At 34.6% G+C, this 22,645-nt stretch overlaps 1 protein-coding gene across 5 annotated transcripts in view; it reads left to right on the top strand.

Annotated features, from left to right (window-relative positions):
- LOC114101143 (sodium channel protein type 2 subunit alpha) overlaps positions 1-22,645 on the top strand; it is a 92,640-nt gene that overhangs the window by 17,615 nt on the left and 52,380 nt on the right. For 3 of the 5 annotated variants that reach the window (XM_071619383.1, XM_027946038.2, XM_027946037.3), the window contains exons 8-13: positions 1-142; positions 292-498; positions 1,936-2,223; positions 6,983-7,330; positions 10,987-11,119; positions 15,873-16,111. In XM_071619383.1, coding sequence (XP_071475484.1) covers positions 1-142; positions 292-498; positions 1,936-2,223; positions 6,983-7,330; positions 10,987-11,119; positions 15,873-16,111 — 1,357 coding nt within the window. The remainder of the gene's footprint in view (positions 143-291; positions 499-1,935; positions 2,224-6,982; positions 7,331-10,986; positions 11,120-15,872; positions 16,112-22,645) is intronic. The other 2 variants (XM_027946044.2, XM_027946045.2) reach the window with 1 other exon arrangement.

Below are 22,645 nucleotides of genomic sequence, written 5' to 3'. Positions count from 1 at the left end.
CCAGTGTCCGGAAGGATACATCTGTGTGAAGGCTGGCCGGAACCCCAACTATGGCTATACAAGCTTTGACACCTTCAGCTGGGCCTTCTTGTCCCTATTCCGTCTTATGACTCAAGACTTCTGGGAAAATCTTTATCAACTGGTGAGAACAGACATAATGATTCTTCTGGGAAGCATGAAGCATGAAATACAAAGATTAAGAGAATCGCTGTGTAATATTTTATTGCTTCAGAGTGGGAACTTGTAACATCCTATATAAAATTTATGAAAATGTCTCTTCCCTTTTTGCAGACACTGCGTGCTGCTGGGAAAACATACATGATATTTTTTGTGCTGGTCATTTTCCTGGGCTCATTCTACCTAATAAATTTGATCCTGGCTGTGGTAGCCATGGCCTACGAGGAACAGAATCAGGCCACACTGGAAGAGGCAGAACAGAAGGAGGCAGAATTTCAGCAGATGCTTGAACAGTTAAAAAAGCAGCAAGAAGAAGCTCAGGTATAGTTAGCAAGCATGGGGACCTTCTGTTTCCATCTCAATTCTCTGACCTAAGAGTTAGTTAGGGTCAGTGGCATGATGCTTGACATTAGAGACCTGTCGTGTGGGGTGCAAGGAGCCCATTTGGCTATTAGCTTAGCCCTTTTTTTTTTTTTTTTGGTGATTACTGGCAATACTGAAGGCAGAAAACCATAAAGAAGTATAACTAAATAATAAAGTATAACTAAATAACTATTTTTTGCCTCACCATGAGAAAATTATCAAAACTCTCATTAACTCAAACTCATAAAGTAGGTGGACCTATATACCCTCAATCAGACTATTTTCTTAACCTTCCAGGGAAGAACTCAATTACAGTCATTTCTTCATGATAGTGTCACTACAAGTGGGAAAGTTCAGAAAATGAGAGTCAAACTAAGAAGAGTATTTCATAGAGTCTGGAAAGCAAAGATTATTCAATGTTTGTTCTCCTGCACATGAAGTGTGTAAATGCAGGTTTATGGATTAATAAGAAATTGCTAAAACACTAACATTTTTATATAATACATCCTTTAATTTTGAAATGAGTCTTCAAAATGAGGCAAGTATTTCTCCTAAGTATATTTGCCTGACTAATGGCATCAACCCATCCAGTTGCCTTGTTTTGTCTTTTCTTGAATTTTGACTGCAATTGCCTTTTGTCTCCAACTATCCTTAAATATGTCATAAAAGCCACAGAAGGACGGTATGCTGAGGCAGGAGCAACCACCTCAGTTGTATATTTTTCAGAAACTGTACTATGAGAATTTATAGATAAATGCAGACACCAAGATCCAGGACTCCCTAATACCTAATCTGTAATATGCCTGTGTTGTTCATTTCCTACTGAAATTCTCAATATAAACAGAAAGTAAAAAGTTCATCAAAATTGTATTTGGGGTAAAAATGGGAGTTCATAACCCACTTGAATCTAATGTATGAAATATGATATGTCAAGAATTTTGTAATGTTTTGAACAACCAATTAAAAAAATTACATACTCAACTGAGTTAAATTCAATAATTCAGTCTAGCACTAAAGTCCTTGCCAAGTCGAGGTGTGATGCAAGGCAAATGATTATCGGGCTTAAATAGGAAAACTTACACTTAATTCTTCCTTCTTATAATATTGCTTAAATCAAAGAAAGATGGGATGCCATATGAGTGTCTTGTTCATTTTGTAGGTTAACTGGTTCATCTAGTGTGCAGCCAGAGCTGGAAGGCTGTCCTCATTCATGCTCATAACTTTCACGTGTATGCCAATTTTGTTCTTTGTTTGATCTAATGCACAAGGACTGTTTTTCAAAAAAGCAAGTGGAGAACTGTTTTTCAGGACCATATTCACTGTATTAAGAACAAATGAAGCAGCCGATTATTTAAGTGTTCATCTGCTCTGGCCATTTCCTTTGTGCCCTTCTAGGCAGCAGCTGCAGCTGCATCTGCTGAATCCAGAGACTTCAGTGGTGCAGGTGGGATAGGAGTTTTCTCCGAGAGTTCTTCCGTGGCATCAAAGTTGAGCTCCAAGAGTGAAAAAGAGCTGAAAAACAGAAGAAAGAAAAAGAAGCAGAAGGAACAGTCTGGAGAAGAAGAGAAGGAAGATGGAGTCCGAAAATCAGAATCTGAAGACAGCATAAGAAGAAAAGGCTTCCGGTTTTCCTTGGAAGGAAGTAGGCTGACATATGAAAAGAGATTTTCTTCTCCACACCAGGTAAAGCATATTAGATGATATCAATCGCACTTTCATAATAAGACTTTTCGAAGAATATGCCAAGATTTGGTGGAGAAAAAGCTGCCTTTCCCCTGGATGGCACAAATGTTTTCAGAATGGTAATGACGACTATCAAGTGTTTTGGCTGTTGCCTCACATATGTGAGTTTTACCACATTTTTGGAATCCCAGGAAGGGATTTTTAGATCCCACTGGGTTGGGAAGGTTTATGGTTTTGAGGTTTGTTGAAGACTTAAACTTCTCTGGGCAGTTTTCCACAGAGGAATTATCAGCAGATGGTTCCCATTCCTCTTGTGCCTGGACCCAGTGAACTGTGGGTTTTATGAGTGGCAGGGCCTCAGAAGTGTACCAAGGACACTTTCAGACCATCTGTGCAGTTTGTCTCATCCATGTGCAAACTTGACATGCTGGGTGCATTCTTCATGACCTTGTTTCAAAAGGAACTGAAGCACACTTTTGCTAGAAGTGTAGTCAGAATTCTTAGGCAGAAATGCACAGAGGAAGGTTTACGACACTAAATAAACAGTGATGCTTAATTGTACTTGATTTTCCATGTCTGATGTTAAACATAAGACTTGCACTCAAAGAACATGCAGATTTATATACTGCAGCATATACATCACCAGATGCCTCAGGCTTATGCACCCACACAGGCTCTTGAAAACTTAAAATTTAGGATCCTTTAAAATTACCAAGAGAATTCCCGGGAATACACAATTCCTCAGATGACAGTTTCACCAGAAGTAAAAACCTTAATGTCCATATAGTAACAATAACAATTACAGCAACATTGATGATGATTCTAATGTTACTATTTGCCCATAGTATTGCTACTTGCAATATAACTTTGTTTGAATCTCCTTATGACAACCCAGGCAGGTACTGAATTAATTTTCATGCCAAATTTTCAGATACAAAGAGAACGAGAGGGTGCATGCTTTGTTGAGTGCCTATTTTAAGTGTGCATTCTTTTTACATTATTCTAATGCTAACTGCTCTGGTGCTTTGTATTATTAGTAGTATTGTTATTATTTTTAATTTTTTTCTTTTCTTTTCTTTTTTCCAGTCTGGGGATAGAACCTGGGGCCTTGTGCATGTAGGCCCTACCTCTGAACTACAATCCCAATCTGCATGGTATTTTTTCACTGTAGTTTTGGTTCAATGAAGTTAAATAGCTGCCCAATGTCATATAGTTATGAAGGGCTGAGGTACTATTCAAACTTGGCCTGACGCTGAAAGCCTTGAATGTTCCACTTTATCAGGCAGCCTATAACAAATATTTTTTAAAACTGATAAGGAAATTTATAATCTAATTTCATTGAAAAGATACATATACCTAGCATTACACTTGCATTTTATATGGTTTTGTTTGGTTTTAAAATAAATACATCCTTTGTAGGTCAGCTTCATTCATTCCAAATCCAATTAGCATTGTGAGGGTGAGGTAAATAGGGTTGAATTAAAATTTTTAAAAGAATTTATTTTTAATTATACTGAAACATTCACTAGTTCTCTGTCATTGCCTTTTCTCAACTGTTGTCATTCTATTAGAAGAAATATTAATCAATAAATATGAATCCCTTAAAATTAAAATCTCCTTTTTAAAGCACTGGTTATTTTGTAAAGAAAAAAAGGAAGGATAAAGGGGGAACAAAAGGAAGAATGGAAAGTAGAGGGAAAAGAAGAGAGTAAGAGAGAGAGGAAGGGAGGATTATTTTGACCTAGGTTTAATCATAACCTAAATTTGTCTAAATTATATCCTAAGTTAGACTAAATTAGAAACTTTATATTATCAATAGTTGCCCTGAGATTCTCTTCAATTTTCAGTATTTCAAATGCAATGGAACTAATTCCAGGAAAAATCATGAAGCCTGTGAAGGATAGGCTCTGTCCCTCCCCTTTCTGCAAATGTCACTCTCGAAGATAACCTTTCTCCAATACTGTCTTCTCCATACTGTGGCATGCCTACTTCCCAGCTACTTGGTCATTACAAGTGATCACCAACTGACAAAACATGACATTTATTTCTTAGTCTCACAAACAACTGGCTAAGAAAAGGAAGATGGAGAGAAAAGGTGAAAGGGATGGGGTAATGAGAAGAGGACAGAAAGAAAACCTCAAAATAACACTAACCCTGCTTTGCATGCCTGAAGGCAATATTTAAACGATCAAGACCGGTAGAGGTGCTTAACCTAGGTACAGGGATGAAGGGCCCTTAGCTTTAATTAAGCTTTTCAAAGGTCTAAGACTCGAAAATATCAAGACCTACCATTTTGTCATGACATGATGGAAAAGAGATGATGTTCATAACCATTTCTGCTTTCATACTGAAAAAAAAAAAACCAAATGTAGGCTTTTACTGCAAGATTACAATTTTCTCACTAGAGTAGGTGGAAATATGAAATATTTCTTAGGCTTCTATTTGATTTGTTCATGTGGGAGTGGGGGGAAAAGAAAGTCAAGAGTGCACATTCTAATCAAGTCTCACAATAATCTGAATAATTTTTTTCAAAGCCTTTTAAAGATAGAGTTGACCCTCTGAAGTTATTATTTCCTTCCCTATTTGTGATAAATCAGACATTCTGCTTTCTAGAGATTCATTGGTACAGAGAGTTTTTCTTACTGGTCATCTTTTACTTGTGGAACAGCGTTTGATTACATTTATGAAATTAATGTAAGCATTAAAAATTGATGCTAACAGAAGGAGTGCAACCATTTAGCATATCTGTTGCATGTAAATATGCTCTTGTACAATTTAAATAACCTTTGAATCTTGAGAAATATATTTCTTTCCAAACTTCTGTAATTCTCATTGTATGGAGTGCTTGTAGTTAAAATATAATCTCTTACTAAAGTGATACCTATAAATAATTTCTTTTTTATTTGTAATTGCCAAGCATTTCTTCTGCTGTTGATTTGAGCTAACATGACCATTAGGTCACAAATCGTGTCACTATAATATCCTCACAGCTAATTCAAATACCTGTGAAGAGAGAGAAAAAAGACTTGCAAGAAATTGTGTAGTCTAGGAGATACTTTTAAATAGCCACCTGTATAAAAGCAATAAAGGAAAGAATGATTCTTAACAATGAAGTTGATAATAGGATGAAAAAACATAGGAACAAGAAAAGGAAAAAAAAAACTTCTGTAGGGGGAAAAGGTAAATCTTCATAGATGTGCTTCTTTCTATAAATAATGAGTAAGATCTCATAAGGAAGCTTCTAGCATTTATAGACTTTGTTGAGAAATAAATGATTGCCTAAAAAGAAAATTTAAAGCATATTCATTGGTCAGGGAATGTAAAAATGACAGTAATTATGATTTTAATAACACAATTAAAATTAAATGATCATTTTAGTTGTCTTTATATCCTGTGGAGAGGAAAAGATTGAGCTAATCATTTTTACTGATGACATTAATATTCTTTCTATCAATATTCACAGAAACCCAACTCAATTTGGCTTAGGCAAAAAAAGAAAATTTTTAGATCATGTAAATAGTCCATGAGTATCTCTAGGCATCCAGGATCTCCAAACCATATTGAGACCAAGATTTTTCCCCATATCTCAATCCTGGTCCCTCCCAGATGGTGGCAAGAAAGCACCCTTTAGCACCAATTATATCCCATATTTTTGGCAACTTCAGTTGAAAAGGCACTTCCTTCCTAACAGTTGTAAAAAAAGGAATGGCTGTTAATAGGTCAAGCAGGACCCGGTGCTCCTCTTTAAACCACTCTGTGTACAAGGTATACAAAATGTACTAACTGGCAAAGCCGGGACACTGTCCTACTACTGGATCAAGAAATTGGGATTAGTGTCTCCCAAGTTAAATGGTTTGAGAGTTGAGCATTGTTTGAGACAGGCAGGGTACTGTAAACAAAAGGGAAGAGTATATTGGCAAAGAAAAATTAGTGTTTCATAGAGTGAGGTTACAAAAGGTAGACAAGTAAATACAGGAAGTAGTTCATTCTCTTTAATGTGGCTATAACTAAGAAACAAGATAAACGGTGCGATGAAATTGACAAGATCACCATTTAGAATATTGTAAGTGATTGTTATCAGATTCTTAGTGAAAACCAGGTTTTTGTAAATATGGTGCTCTTCAGATTTCTTGAGACAGGAGAGTGAAAATCAGGGAATGAATCATACAGTTATTTCAGCTTGATTTGTTTAATTTATTCATGAAGATCATTATAAAATATGCAAAGGGAAGGGAAGAAGCTGCTCCTTGTACTATATTTAAACAGATCTACTAGCAAGATGGATTTTATTTTCCTCTGTGGGAAGATCTGCATCAGGGTGTGGTCACTTGTGAGTTCTTACTGAATATATTTTTGGCTTCAAAATCTCTCGATGTAGGTGCATATTTAGTTACTTTTCACTCAATTGTTAAGTGAAATTAGCAGCTAGAAGAGAGTCTAGCAAAAATTGCTGTTCTGAGTGTTGATAATAACACAAGACAATGTCATGCAATACTTTCAATATACTAAAGAACAGGAAAAGTAGAAGAAAATGAGAAAGCTTAGGAAAAAATAAAGGAAAGGAGAAATGGCAAAACAAAAGTGAACCTAGCAGAAAGTGCTGGAATGCTACTGGCAGTTACCATAGGAGCCTGTGCTTACATCTGTCCAGTAACACAGATAGGTCAGAGTCCACAAAAGAATGAGGCAAGTCATGTTTTCAGGATGCCAGCTCTTGATTCTACTCATCTGCTTTTATCTCTTTGCTTATTGTTCACAGTCGTTATTGAGCATCCGAGGCTCCCTTTTTTCTCCAAGACGCAACAGCAGGGCGAGCCTTTTCAGCTTCAGAGGTCGCACTAAGGATGTTGGCTCTGAGAATGACTTTGCTGACGATGAGCACAGCACCTTTGAGGACAATGACAGCAGAAGAGACTCTCTGTTTGTGCCACATAGGCATGGAGAGCGGCGCCACAGCAATGTCAGCCAGGCCAGCCGTGCCTCCAGGGTGCTCCCCATCCTGCCCATGAATGGGAAGATGCACAGTGCAGTGGACTGCAATGGAGTGGTCTCTCTGGTGGGGGGCCCTTCTGCCCTCACTTCTCCAGCTGGGCAGCTTCTGCCAGAGGTGAGGCCAACTAAAACTGCAACTGATGGGAGCAATGCAGTGGGCTGGTGCAGGCAGGAGTGTTTTTTGTTTTGTTTTGTTTTAGATCTAAGAATTTTCCTGAATCTAATGTTCACAAGCCAGGAATTGGTTTTATCAAGTTGAGAACTTGTCTTGTCAAGTTGTCCTACACATACTTTTTTTTACACATTAACTAGAAACATAGAACAGGTCTCGTGGACTTAATTTTGAAGTGTTGCTTCATCTTGATTATAATTTGAAACTTACCAAAAAGTAAAACAACAATTTATCAAGGAAAATGTTTCATTAATATAATCGAATTGATTGCAAGAAAATTAATATGGACAACTTACATAAATATTTATCTCAGGGATTTTGCCATCATTGTGAAGAAGAGAATTTGAAACTTTTGCTTGAAGTAAATACTAGTACTAAATAGATCAGTACATCCTAGAGCAGCTTTCTATCTTTTTGTAGGTCAAAGTGGTAACATCTTAGCATCTGCTCAAATAGCCTTGGCCATTGTAAATTTGCTTTAGTAAAAGTAGTTCCTTAAAAAGTACGCGGTTCAGAATCATATGATCTAATTTTTAGACCAGATATTACTGTCATGAATTACTTTGGTAAACAAAGTGACTCCAAATCTAATGCATGGAAAAGTATTTCAACCAAATACTAGACAGTTATCAGGACATTACTAGCATTTCCTTCATAAAACATCACACTTTTAAGGCTGGTATTACCTGAAATTTCATCTACAAGCAGGAGCTCCTGGGTTAAATCCCCAGCACTTCAAAAATCAAACATATACTCTGGCAATATCATTTGATTATATTTTCCAGTTTTCAGAATATAACTTCATTTATTGTATTAGATAAGCTCTTTGAAGCCACTTTAAAACAATATGAAGTTAGTTTTCAGTTACCACTTAGATGAGTTTCTTGCTTTGAATTATAAAAATAGCCACTGATCTTCACTTTTTATGTGTGGCTTTTCCCTGCCCCTTTCTTCCAGGGAAGTTGTTCAAGCAACCAGGAGTAAGAGCGAACCATGAGAAAAGTAGATATTTGTAGTGAAGGGAAGAGGAAATGTCAACTTTTGCTAAAAAATAGCTGTCACCAACAATGTGCCAGACATGGTCCCAAACACTTTACACATGTGAATTCATTTGACACAATAGTTATTAATATCATCCCCATTTTACAGAGGAGGAAAACGAGGCCTGTGCATGGTGGAACTAAGATTTCACCCCAAGTATCCTGGTTACTGAACTTACATTCTATCCAGATTAAAATATTACCTTCCATTGAATTTTCTTAATGGAAAAAAAATGGCCAAGTAAACAAACACTTTCTTTCAACCAGAGTTTCTCAAAATATACTTCACTCTCAGACTAGTTAGCGATGAATCTTTTAAGATGCTCCTTAAAAATGGACATTCCTGGACCCACCCAGACCTACTCAGATTGAAACACTGAGGTGAACAAGGTCTGGCTATCTTTCTCCCAATAAGGATCCCACATGGCTCTTACGCATAACAAATCTGACCATCACTGATCTTCATAAATATTTTTGGAGAAAAAAACCTCCACAATTTCTCTCCATAAAGGAGAATGTCAGTTTGTCAGAACCACCTGGTATTCATCAGTAATCAACATAAATCTCCTTTCCTATCAGAGACTATGGAGTCAATTTCTGAAGGCAGAGTTGGGGCCAGTTTGAAGCAAAGACTACTGCAATCCCTGTGTTGCCTGCTTCCTCCTCCATCATTCACTTCTGCAGTCAGGTGTTCAGGATAGGACACTGCACTGCTGCACAGGACAACCTGAGTATGCCCACAAATGAAGCAGGCCCTGGGGCTGCAGAGGGAAGGGGAGGGCAGAAAATAAACAGCTATGGTTTATTTTGGCACCTTCCAGAGGACAGGGTTCCCTGATCTTTACACATAAATTCAATTGAGACAATTTAACTAAAGAATTACCTCAGTGATGTCATTAAAGGTTTTGAATGTATCATTAAATCCTAGACAGGGAGCTAGGGTGGTGGCTCAGGGGTAGAGTGCTTGCCTAGCATGTTTGAGGCACTGGGTACAATTCTCCAGCGATGCATATAATAAATAAAGGTCCATTGACAACTAAAAATATATATATATTAAAAAAACCTAAACAGATTTTGAGTTCTATATATGATTTTTGTTTTGTTTTATTTTTGTTTGGTACAACAGATTTAAATCAGGGTCACTCGGCCACTGAGCCACATCCCCAGCCTTATTTGCATTTTATTTAGAGACAGGGTCTCACTGAGTTGATTAGTGCCTCGCGGTTGCTTCAGCTTTAGGAGATGCTGGAATTACAGGCATGCACCACCATAGCCAGCTACATATGGTTTTGAGTAGAGTAAAAAAGAACAAATAACCTTCATATGACCATTTTTTTTTAAACTTTCTCTGACAGTGCAAAATACTTTAAATTCTGAGAATCTCCCTTTTGATTTGAAACTTAGTATTTTCATAGAGGGTATATTTCTTTTTTCATTAGTTTCACTTTTTTTTACCTTAAAATTAATTTTAGAATAACCTGTGTGGATGATTATTGCCATTAGTGACAATCATATCAGTTGGGAAACTTTGGTTTTGAATATACATGAACTAGAGGTGTTCAGGTTAATAAAGATAAAAAATAAAGTTAATTGTTCTTATCAAAATAAGGCCAAAATAGATGAATAACACTCAAATTTCTCTTTTAGAAATATTAGAAATGTTAAAAACACTTAGAGAACTGAAAATGACTCCTTTATTATTAATACACCCTGAACTGTATTTGAAATGCTTGAGTTTTGCCTTTTGTCCTGTGATAGTTAATTTCATTGTTTGAACTCCTGAATTAGAAATTAATTTCTGCCCTTTTTGAAATCCCAGTGAGCTTATTTTATAATAGGAAAGTTTTAAATTATTACATCATTTCTACAAAAATAATAAAAATCCAAGTTTCCCAAACTGATGCTAATTTTCAATAAAAGGGTCATTTGTGGATACAGTTGATTTGTAAATGTATCACCAAAGTTATAGACAAGTTAAAATTTAATTTTCCTATATTGGGAAATATTACCTATTTCTAATAAACAAAAGCATTTTACTTCTGGAATGTTTTTTTCCCTCACACATTAAACCAAATGAAAATATGTCTATAAAGAAGTAATGACTAGACCTGGGAATAAATTAAAGAAAAACATGTTTCAGACTGAACTCCTCAGTTGAATTAGTTGGAAGTACCAAAAGATTATCTACCCAAAAGAAAAACATCATACTTCTAGGAGAATACTCCAGAATGGAGGAACAGAAAAATTCACCTAAATATCCCAGAAAGCTTAGTATCTGGTGAACCTTCAAACACTCCCTAAGAATGATAATTCAAGCAATATCATCATGAGCTATTTATGACTGAGAAAACATGGTGAACATTTAGTTAAGTAGCATCTGTTATAAGAATGTGTTAGTTTTTGCTACCCTCAATAATAATTGTGGGTTGAGAATATAGCTCAATTGGCAGAGTTCTTGCCTTGAATGCATAAAGCACTGGGTTCAATACCTAGCACCACAAAAAAAAAAAAAAAAAAAAAAAAAAAAAAAGGTGATTTTGTCTGAAATTTTATTTTTAGGGCACGACTACTGAAACAGAAATAAGGAAGAGACGATCCAGTTCTTACCATGTTTCCATGGATTTGTTGGAAGATCCTAATTCAAGACAAAGAGCAATGAGTTTAGCCAGTATTTTGACCAATACCATGGAAGGTATGTCAGAAGTCTTACACCATAGCTGTGTGGTGGTATTTTAACAATGATGCAAAACCACTTCCTTAAATTCCAAGAAAATACTCCCCAACTTGTTTTCCATATCATCACTATTTTTTTTGCTAAGTAAAAGTAAAATCCATGCGCAACACATGGATTCTACTATCTCATAGATTTTTACATTTAGCCTCTAGGAAGCTGCTGCAAATTCAAGGTATATTTGGAATGCTACTTTCAAAAATTAAACTCTTGAAGCGTGTTGTGTGCATGACATTGAAATGAGTATAATGATAAATGTGTATCATTATGATGATGCTAACCTGCTGGAATTGTATTAACTTCTTGACACAGTTATAAAATCCATTGATCTAACCAGAAATATAAATGAAAAAAAATTCAAATTAAGGTTTGACATTAACCTCATTGAAGGAAAGCATTCAAAATTTTGTAATCCTGCTTTTACAAAAACTCTCTGACCAGAGCATAAAAATGCATTAGCATTTTCTTTAGTTACAGATTTTATCTAGGTAGTTAAAATAATGTTTAGATATCTGGATTGCATAATACCACATGAAGGGGAGCAGCACAATTTGTAATTAATTCTTGGCTCTGCCACATGTTAAATGTGTTACTTTATGACTCAAATTTTGATTTACTCATTAGTGAAATGTGGATAATGATGGTTAGGCATAAAGTTATAGTAGGATTAAGTAAGGCACCCTATATAAAGCACCTATGTACTTGGCATGTGGAAGAAAGTCAATAAATATTATTGCTATTCGTTGTTATATTGTGTTGTTTTTGCTAATTCACATGTCTTTGCCTTTCCATATTACAAATGAATTCAAACAGCGACTGTCAACTTCAACTACTTGGAAAATAGTTTCATATAGAATAAGTTCTGTCCTTTCACTTATCCTGCCTTTTCCCTTCCCTCCTTATTTTCCCTCCCTACTGTGGTGTAAAATATATTCTATCCCTCCTTCTTTTGAACTCCCCTTTGCACCTCTTCTCACATATGTGAAAGTATATCTGTGGTGTGTGTGTGTGTGTGTGTGTGTGTGTTTGTGTGTGTGTGTATAAAAAGAGAAAAAGAAAAATAGAAAGAGACTGAGAGAGTTCCAAATGCACACGCATTTCTTGTTTATTACACTTTCTCTTGAGATTGGGTAGATCCCTGGAATAATTCTCTTCCAGTCTGAATGCAAAGATTCCATGATATCAGTACCTAAAACTTAAAGTTACAGCCACAAAACCTCACAGTGTAGATAATTGTACACCTCACAGACAAAACAGTAATACAAGACCCAATTTTCATAATGTCCTAATGCAGTAGCAGAAATCTTTTCTCTGATTTCAATGGAATATTAAACTCTAGTCGTTCTTCCCCAACCTCGCCTGCGTTAGCTTGCACTCCCTCTTCCCCCCCAGCTGCCAGTAGCTTGCTCCTCCCTATCCCTCCAGGTAAATCTTTTGAAGATTCTCTGGTCTTCTGCTCCTTGCCATAGCAAAACCACTGAGAGGAAGCTGCCAGTGGTTCTGCTACAGATGTCAGCAGCATGTCTGCTCCCTAAAGCAGGAAGTAGAGAAGGAGACAGGGTAAGTCTAAATTAACAGTCATACTTTGCACTTCTCATAGCATTAAGTTTGAGCTAACATAAGAAATTATTCAGAAAGCATCAAACTACCACAAGATTGGACTTATCCATTCATTAAAGTACAAAGTTCCAAATGATCGTACCCACATCCTTCTCCAAGGAAATGTGTCTCAGGGCTTGGTGTTTCTCAGGATGGAAAGAATGTTCCAGGAACAAGTATAACTTAGGAAGGAACAGAGTGAGACTCTTTGGGTTTGAATATCTACAGATCTTCCGACTTTGTGTTTTTGTGAGAGACAGTGGCTACATTTTACTCTGTTTTCTTCAATTTCATACAATGAAAGGATGACTTTTTTTACTCAATTATACCTAAGGAATGTGGCATTGGTCAAGGTTGGCAGTAGCAATACTTAGCACAGAATGAATGCATTCTAGAGCTGACATAAATATGGTACGTTTTTGTTGCTGATAACGGTAAGGAGGTTTCTTGGTTGATACAATCTGTTTATTTGATGATTGCTTCTTCTAAGATTTAGTTCACCTTTCCTTCTTACAAACCAGGCTCACTGATCCCGTGGCAACTTTTGTTTTCCTTATTTTTAACTACAGCCAAATCTTCATTGTCCAGGGTAATAAAGAGCCTCATGGTAAATGAAGCTGTGCAGGATGAGCAAAAATGACTTATTTGCTTTTTAAGCTTCATTTTTTTCTTCTTCTTCTTCTTTTTTTTTTTTTTTTTTTTTGGTTTTTTAAAAAAAAATTGTTCTTATTAGTTATACATGACAGTAAAATGTACTTCAATACATCATACATAGATGGAGTATAATTTCTCATTCTTCTGGTTGTACATGATGTGGAATCCCATCATTGTATAGTTATATATCCACATAGGGCAATAATGTCTGATTCATTCAACTATCCTTCCTACCACCATACCCTTCCCCTCCTTTCACTCTCCTCTACCTAATCTAAAGGTTAGATTATTTTTCTAACTATTCTTCACAAGCCTCAACTCCCTTATTGTGAATTAGCATCCACATATCAGAGAAACATTTGGCCTTTGGTTTTTTGAGACTGGCTTATTTTGCTTAGCATGATATTCTCCAACTCCATCCATTTACCAGCAAATGCCATAATTTCATTCTTCTTTAAGACTGAGTATACACATTTTCTTTATTTCTTTTTTTAAAAATGCAAAACCACATAGAAAAATTTCCTGGTCACACCTTTGTGAAGGATTTATGAGGGTGAATTAGAAGCACCAAAGGAATGAAAGCAAGCCAGCAAAAGGTACAAATTTAGCTGTAGATGATTCTCCGTGTGGTAACCCACACAGGAATAATGGAGAGGTGGCTGTAGTTGTCTCCTGAGTACTTTGCTTTTTTTCAAAATGTGAAATTCTTTTTTTTTTTTTTTGGAATGAATAATTGAATGATTTTATTTTAGTGCTCACACAACTTTGCTCCAGTTTCTCCTAGTGTCACGATGAATAATACTGGCTGAATTTTTCTTTTTGAAATTTTCTCTGATTTATTTCATTTTTCTGTGCTATTCCTGTTTGCTTCTCTTTTTCTACTAACTGGCAGCTAGCGTACAAAAGTAACTTATTCTGACGGTACAGAGGTAAAGTGAGATTTTTGTAATTTTCCTTTTATTATTTATCATAAATTATTTTCATGTTACCTTTGGTGTAAACACGAGGTTTTGGGGGAGTCTTCAAATCATCTACAATGTAATTAGTGCATAGCAATTATATGTATATTTTTCTCTGATTTAAAACTCAAATACTCTTTATTATTATTTTCCAAATTACACATAAAAAGAAACAGAAATAAACTGTTCACTTGAAGAATGTCAGTATCCAAAGAGACAATTTTTACTTTAGGGACATTGTAGTATTAATTAGTAGCAAATGTTTGTCATCAAGATAAGAAAATAATTACTGTAGTCATGATTCTCTATTTCACATATTGGTTCCTTCCTTACAAAATGTAGTCCATAGTAAACTGTAGCAGGATGGAGGTCTAGATGCCATAACAGTGACACTAAAGGTAAAAACAAGAGTTAATTGGATGGAAAAAGAAGAAACCTTCACAATATCAGTGTGGGAACTGATGGTCCCATGTTTGGCAGAGCAAGTAATGGGGTATGCAACAGTGAAATTGGCAGAGGGCAAATCCCCCTCCCACTTGTTAGTTCATTAAGAGATCATCTTATCAAAGGAAGACAGTATATATTGTTCCACTTTCTAATTCTCCAAAGTTATTTGCCATTGTTTAACAAAATTTATAATTTTGAGAATCCCTTAAAGATCTGTGCATTTCTTCCTTCTCCCTCCTATATTTAGTTAAAATTCTTCTTGAGAACGTAATTTTTTTCCCTAAAATTTTACTATGAAATTTCATGTCACAGGTTTGATATATAGTTTCAATACAATAAAATAAAAGCATACCATAAAACTTTATGAATTCTATGTATATTCTTTCTAAAATCCTATTGTAATTTTTGACAGTACACAAATCCCACTTTGTGAAATGTTGATTTAAACTAACAATGGGGATGGCAGTTTCTTAGATTCCATATTTCCTCTTCTTTTGTGTCCTCTAGTTAAATTGAGAATTGTGGAAGGAAGGAATCTATGACAGCTGCATCAAATGAGTTTTTGTGAGACACTTTAACAGAGAATAAAGACACTAACAAAATCATCTCAATAGAAACCCCTAAAATATGTCTAATCCAAGAAACTGAGATTCAGCATGACTGAGTAAGGTTTATAGGACATCGACTGAAAAGAAGTTTCAATAACATATATGCCTCTTGATCTGTCTGGTACATGATGAACTTTAAGTGTAGTTAACGTAAGTCATACTGTTCTGGAAGACTTGAAGACAGTGGCCAAGCAGTTTAATGTTGCAAATGGAATCTTGAAAACTATGGTTAGCCATAAAAACTTTGGAAAACTGATTAGCCCTTCTCTGCCCACTCTTGTTAGACTGCAAACCCATTATAAATTTTTTCTTGCTTCACCATGAGATTAACCAATTAAACATTTTAACACCTTTGAATTTCTCAAAAAGTTACTTCAAGTTTTACCCAAAGACTGTTTAATAAAAAGTAAACAATTTTCATGAGAATTTTAACTTTTTTTCTTCCAGAACTTGAAGAATCCAGACAGAAATGCCCACCCTGCTGGTATAAATTTGCTAACATGTGTTTGATTTGGGACTGCTGTAAACCATGGTTAAAGGTGAAACACCTCGTCAACCTCGTTGTGATGGACCCATTTGTAGACCTGGCAATCACCATCTGCATCGTCTTGAACACACTCTTCATGGCCATGGAGCACTATCCCATGACGGAGCAGTTCAGCAGCGTGCTATCTGTGGGGAACCTGGTAAGACACTGAGGGTTCCTCTTCACACTGAAAGAGTTCATGACTGCCTTGGTGAATGTACTTTCTTGGTAAAGAATGCTAGACTTTTGTTACCCAGTTAACTCAAATCAAATATCCACTTACTGGCCACGTTTATCTGCACAACAAAAGTTTAGCATTCTTTCTTTTAATAATAAAAATATATTGTTATAGGTAAACATAATGCAAAAGATTCAGAGATTTTGTGAACAGTTTTGATTTAAAATTGAATTTAAGTTATGAATTCATTAGATAATTGTGAATTATGGAGGCCATTGATCTATGATGATAGAATCCTGACACATTTCTCATGTTTTAAGAACAAAAACTTTGCAAAACAAATATAATAATAATTTTGAAATAATTATGAAACATCATTTTTAAATACCTGAAGAGGAAATCTCACATGGTGGTTGCTATTTCCATTTTAGTTTCTGCTATAACTCTAGAATCTGTAAATGATAGGTTTTACATTAGCTTTCACTTAGCAATAGAAATGAAAGTAGAAAGGTCTTATACAAAGAAATCAAAGAAATAAAAACATAAAGCAAAAGTATACTGGTACTAATATAAAGTGCTTATTACCTTCTCATCACCACACAGCATGATAATGAGCATTTAGACAGGTTGTATGTAAATAGTGAACAATGTAATCTAAGTTAGAGTATACAGCATTTGAATTAAACACTATGCATTTTAATAATTTAAATTTTATTCTTTTTTGAGCTAGGTCTTCACTAATGATAAAGTTAATGTATGTTGGCCACTTATTTTTTATCAGGCACTACATTCTATGATTTGCATGAAATCTCTGTCTTTGGATTCCCACAAAGCCAGTCCTAAGGTAGCAGATACTACGATTGATTGTCTATATTTTACAATCAAGAAAACTGTGCCGATGATAAATTGCTAGAGCAGTGGACAGTCTGAAGGCTCTACAGAGATTCCAAAGGCTATTTCAGAGCATACTGTAAGCTATGGCCACAAATCATAGAAACTTAAAGTAGGAAAGGACAGTCATGTTATTTAGTTCAAATTTTCACCTATATAAGAATCTAAAAAATGGGAATGTGATATGAAAAAGGTTTATGGAGGTGAATATCAGAACACAAATGAGTTAAGCACAAATAAAGGGAATTCATTACCTTAAGTAACTGAAGTTTATTTGGAATTAACTCAGATTCTAACCTGACTAGATTCCAGTTCTTTATCACTGCCGTTGGGAATCAGCTTCTTGACCCATCTCTTCCCAGATGTTTCCTTTATCTCTGCCTGGATATCTCCTACTGTATTCAAGATGCTACTGACTTTATTGTACCCATACAAGTCCCTGAACAGGAAGATTGTAGCTTCCCAACTAGCAACTTTAACTAAGATCCAAGAAGTAAATATCATCAACCACGTGATAGTTACATGACCATTTCTAAGCCAATCAGTTGCTCTAGTTGTAGGATTAAAATGTCATATCTGGACAAATCATAATAACTTCTTATCACTGAATAGTAAATGAGTGGCACTATCAGGCAGAAAATTGGGATGAGATTATGAGAAGAAAGAAAGGTGGGTGCTGGAAAGACATAAACAATAGATGAGAAGTTAAAATTAGAACTTCTCAGAAGTATTAAGAAAGGCAGGATTTGCATTTGAGGTGAATCATGGAAATCATGTTTATAGAAAATATAAACACAGGATGCAATTTCTTCTCAAGTGCATATGGAAGCTTCCCCTGTATGTTAGGTGACAAAATAAACATCAATAAACTTAAAAAGTTATAAAACTATTGAAAAGTACTTTTTGATAAAGAAATGAAATATAAAATGCTAGAAATCAATAACAAAAATAATGGCAGAAAATTTACAGATATGTGAAGATTGCATATTATTATTATTATTATTATTATTATTATTATTATTTTTGGTGGTGGTGCTGGAGATTGAACCCAGGATCTGTGCATGTGAGGCAAGCATTCTACCAACTGAGCTGTATCCTAGCCCCAAATACAATTTATTCTTAAGTGACCAATGGATTAAAAAAGTTATCATAAAAGAAATTAGAAAAAACTTTAAGATAGAGGAAAATGAAAACACGCCAAACTGAAATTAATCGGGCAACTAAACAGCGTTTCAAAAGATATATACCGTAAATGTCCGTGGTAAAAAAGATGATTCCTTAAGTCAAATATATCCTTTCCCCAAAAGTGATTAGACTATGGATTAGAAGAATCATCTTTTACCATGGGCATTTTGTGCATAAATGAAAAGCAAAGTGAACCCAAAATTTGCATAGAGATTAAAACAATAAATAGAAAAAGAACAGAGGAAATCAACAAACTTAAAGGTTAGTTCTTTGAAATGATGAGCAGAATTCATGAGTCTTTATCTAGACTAACCATAAAAAAAGGAAACTCAAATTACTAAATCAGGAATGAAAACAGTATATCAGCATAGATCATATGGAAATCACAAAGAAGAATAAGGATACCAAGAGAAAATGAGTTGTTCCAGTTCCTTACATATTCTGGGTATTAACCACTGTAAAATGTGTACGTTATGCAGAGTTTCCCCCATCTTCTAAGTTGTCTCTTGACTGTGTGATTGTTTTGTTGCTGTGCACACATCTTGTAGTTTGACGTATCCCATCTCTTTTCACTTTTTTTTTTCCTGTGCTTTTGAGGTCTTATTCAAAAAATCCTTGCCCATTCCAATGCCCTTAAATATTTGTTTATGTTTTTTATAGAGTTTTTATGATTTCTGATCTTAAATTTAAGTCTTTAAATCCATTTGGAGTTGTTTTGTGTAAGGTAAAAACTAGTGATCGAATTTCATTCTTCTGCATGTGGATACCCAATTGTCAAATAACTTTTTTTTTTTTTTTTTACTTAGAAACAGGGTCTCAGTGAGTTGCTTAGTGCCTTACTCTTGCTGAGGCTGGCTTGGAACTGGAATTTCCTCTTTTTTCAGCCTCCCAAGCTGTTGGGATTACAGGCGTGTGCCACCATGCCCAGCTTCAAAATTGTCATATTTTAAGAGACTGATATTTACCCAGCATTTCTCAAAACAACACTCAAAGGGCCAACAAGTATATGAAAAATGTTCAATATCATTAATAATCAGGGAAATGCAAATCAAAATCACAATGAGATATCATCTCACTGAAAGTAGAATGACTATTACCAAAGAGACAAAAGACAAAAACTGCAGCCAAGTATATGCAGAAAAGGAATCTTTATTGACTGCTGGCAGTAACAGAAATTAGTATAGTGATTACGGAAAATATTATGGAAGCTCCTCTAAAAAATATCAATCCCACTACTGCACATATATCCAAACACTTTGAAAATAGTATGTCAAATAAACATCTGTACTCTCATGTTTATTGTAGCATTATTCACAGTAGTCTAGAAAAGGAAACATAAATTTCCATCAAATTATCATGGGATAAAGAGAATATTGTACATACACATAGTGAAATGCTACTCAGCCATTAAAAAAAAACAAAATTCTGTCCTTTTCCAACAGCATGGATGGAACTTGAGGTTATTAAAGTAAGTGAAATTAGCTGAGCTCAAAAAGAAAATACTATAGGATCTTATTCATATACACAATCTAAAAAATTGATCTTACAGAAATTGAGAGTAGACTGGCAGTTCCAAGAAACTGAGGAAAGGAGAAAGGAGAGAGAGTTGTAGGGTGGTCAACAGGTACTAAATTATAGATTTTTTAAAAATCTAGAATAAAGAATTTTAAGTATTTTCATCACATAATAAATATTGAAGAAGATAGCTATGCTTACCTTGAATTAAATATTATATAATACACAGATATTGAAATGTCATGTACTACATAAAAACATACAATTTCCTATGTCAGTTAAAAAGATATTTTTATTAAAAGCATAAGATATTTGGAAATAAAGTCCTAAAAAGAAAATATGAATAGATATTTAACATGTAAAAATTGAATTAATAACCAAAGGAAAGTCTGAGCCAATATAATTTCACTGGTGAATTGTAGCAAATGTTTAATGAAGACTTAAAATCAAAATCAATTCTTAAAAAACTGTCTAAAACCCAGCTACCTGTGAGGCTGAGGCAGGAGGATCCCAAGTTCAAAGCCAGCCTCAGCAACTTATTGACACCCTGTCTCAAAGTAAAATATAAAAAGGGATGGAGATGTGGGTCAGTGGTTAAGGGTCGGTCCCTGAGTTCAATCCCTGGTACAAAAAAAAAAAAAAACTGTTCATAAAACAAAAGAAAAAGTAATATTTCTCAATTCACTTTATGATGAAGCTCAAATAACCTGATACAAAAACCTGACCAAAAAATGAAAAGAAAAAAAAAAAAAGAAAGAAAGAAAGAACGCTATTGACCAGTCTTACCCAATTGAACATAGATAGAAAGATCCTCAAAAAAAATTCTAGGACAGCAATCACACAATGTATTTGGGTTGTTGGAGTGAACCAAGTGGAATTTATCTCAGTAATGCAAAATTGGAACAACACAGAAATCATTAATAAAATGTGCCATATTACTTCTTTTAAAAACATACAATCATTTCAACAGAAGCAGAAATCACATTTAATAAAATCAGTAAGTTGCATGATTAAAAAAAATACTCAACAAAATTAATATATAAGGGAACTTCACCAATCTGACAAAAGCCATCTAAAAAGACCCCACACTTACTATCAGAGTAAATAATAAACTGAAGAATACTTTCACTTTGAGATCAGGAACAAGACAAATATGTCTCTTCTAGTCATTTCTCTTCAACACTCTATTGAAGGTTTATTTATTTATTTATTTTATTTGGTGCTGGGGTTTGAACACAAGGCCTTGTGCATGCAAGGCAACCACTCTACTAACTGAGCTGTATCCCCAGCCCTAGTAAAGGTTTTAATCAGGAGAAAAAAAATTTAAAAATTAAAGAATGGCATCCAGATTGGAAAGAAGGATGTAAAACCATTTGCAACCTTCTCTTTTATTGAAAAAAATCTTACTGAAAATACACACAAACACAAATATAACTAAAAAAACTAATAACTGAATCTAGCCGAATTGCAGAATAGGAATAAAATCAAGAGGCAAAATCCAATTATGATTCTATACACCAGTAATGAATAATCTGAAAATGAAATTAAGAAAGTTCTATTTGCAATAGTTTCAAAAACAATAAAATGCCTAGGAATTAATTCAACAAAATAAGTACAAAACTTTGTACATGAAAACTACAAAATATTGTTGAAAGAAATTTTTAAAATACAAATAAATGGAAAGATGTTGCATAGTCAGTAATTAGGAGACAGTACTGTTAAGATAATCATGTTAACTAAATCTACCTGCAAATTTAATGCAATCCTCAAAATCCTAGCTACTTAATTTGCAGAAGTTGACAAATTGATTGCAAATCATATGGAAATTCATATGGAAATGCCAAGGGCCATGTGCAAAAACAATCAACACAGAAGGGCCAACTTGGAGAACTCAAAAATGTTAAAATTTACTCCAAAGCTAAGGTTAAAACTTATTCCTACCTTTTCTTCTGTTTGGCACAGGATCTCTGTTCTAATTCCTAAGTCCTTGATCCACTTTGAATTGGGTTTTGTGTAGGGTGAGAGATAGGGGTTTAATTTCAAAGCTGAATTAAGCAAGACAATTTGGTACTGCATAAAAATAGATGTAGAGTTCAGTGGAATAGAACTGAGATTGCATTAGAAACTCCCTTACATTTTTGTTCAATTTGTTTTCAACAAGGGTGCCAAAACAATACAATTGAACAAAGAAGTGTTAAATAATTGATAGTGGAGTAAGTTAATATCCATATACAAAGTAATGGAATTGAACTTATCTAAGAACATACACAAAAATGGACACTGGATGAGTCATTGACCTAAATGTAAATGCTAAAACTCTAAACAATGAGGAGGAAATTTAAAATTAGATCTTCATGACCTATGATTAATGAATTCTTAGTTTTGATATCAAAAACATAAGCAACAAAATAAAAATTAATAAAATGGACTTCATCAAAATCAGTAATGTTTGTTCTAATAAAATCATCAATAGAATAAAAAGATAACACATGGAATAGAATATATTTGCAAATAATGTATCTGATAAGAATTTGTACACATATTTGTATAAAGGACTTTTACAACTCAGAAAAAGGTATATAATTCAATTTAAGAATAACAAAAGGATTTGAATAGACATTTTGGCAAAAAAAAAAGATATACAAATGCCCAATAAACACACAAAATATAGTCAACACCATTATTCCTTAGGCAAAGGCAAATCGAAATCACAATGAAAGCCATGTGCGGTGGCGCACACCTGTAATCCTATCTGTTTGGGAGGCCTATGCAAGAGGATCAGAAGTGTAAAGTCAGCCTGCAAAATGTGGTGAGATCCTGCTCAAAAAGAAAAAAAATAATTTGTGGCTGGGGTTATGGATCAGCGGTAGAGCACTTGCCTCGCATATGTGAGGCACTGTGTTCGATTCTTAGCACCACATAAAA

The sequence above is a fragment of the Marmota flaviventris genome, chromosome 11 (genome assembly GCF_047511675.1).
Source record: "Marmota flaviventris isolate mMarFla1 chromosome 11, mMarFla1.hap1, whole genome shotgun sequence".
Lineage (NCBI taxonomy): Eukaryota > Metazoa > Chordata > Mammalia > Rodentia > Sciuridae > Marmota > Marmota flaviventris.
This window is presented reverse-complemented; position numbering and strand designations above follow the sequence as displayed.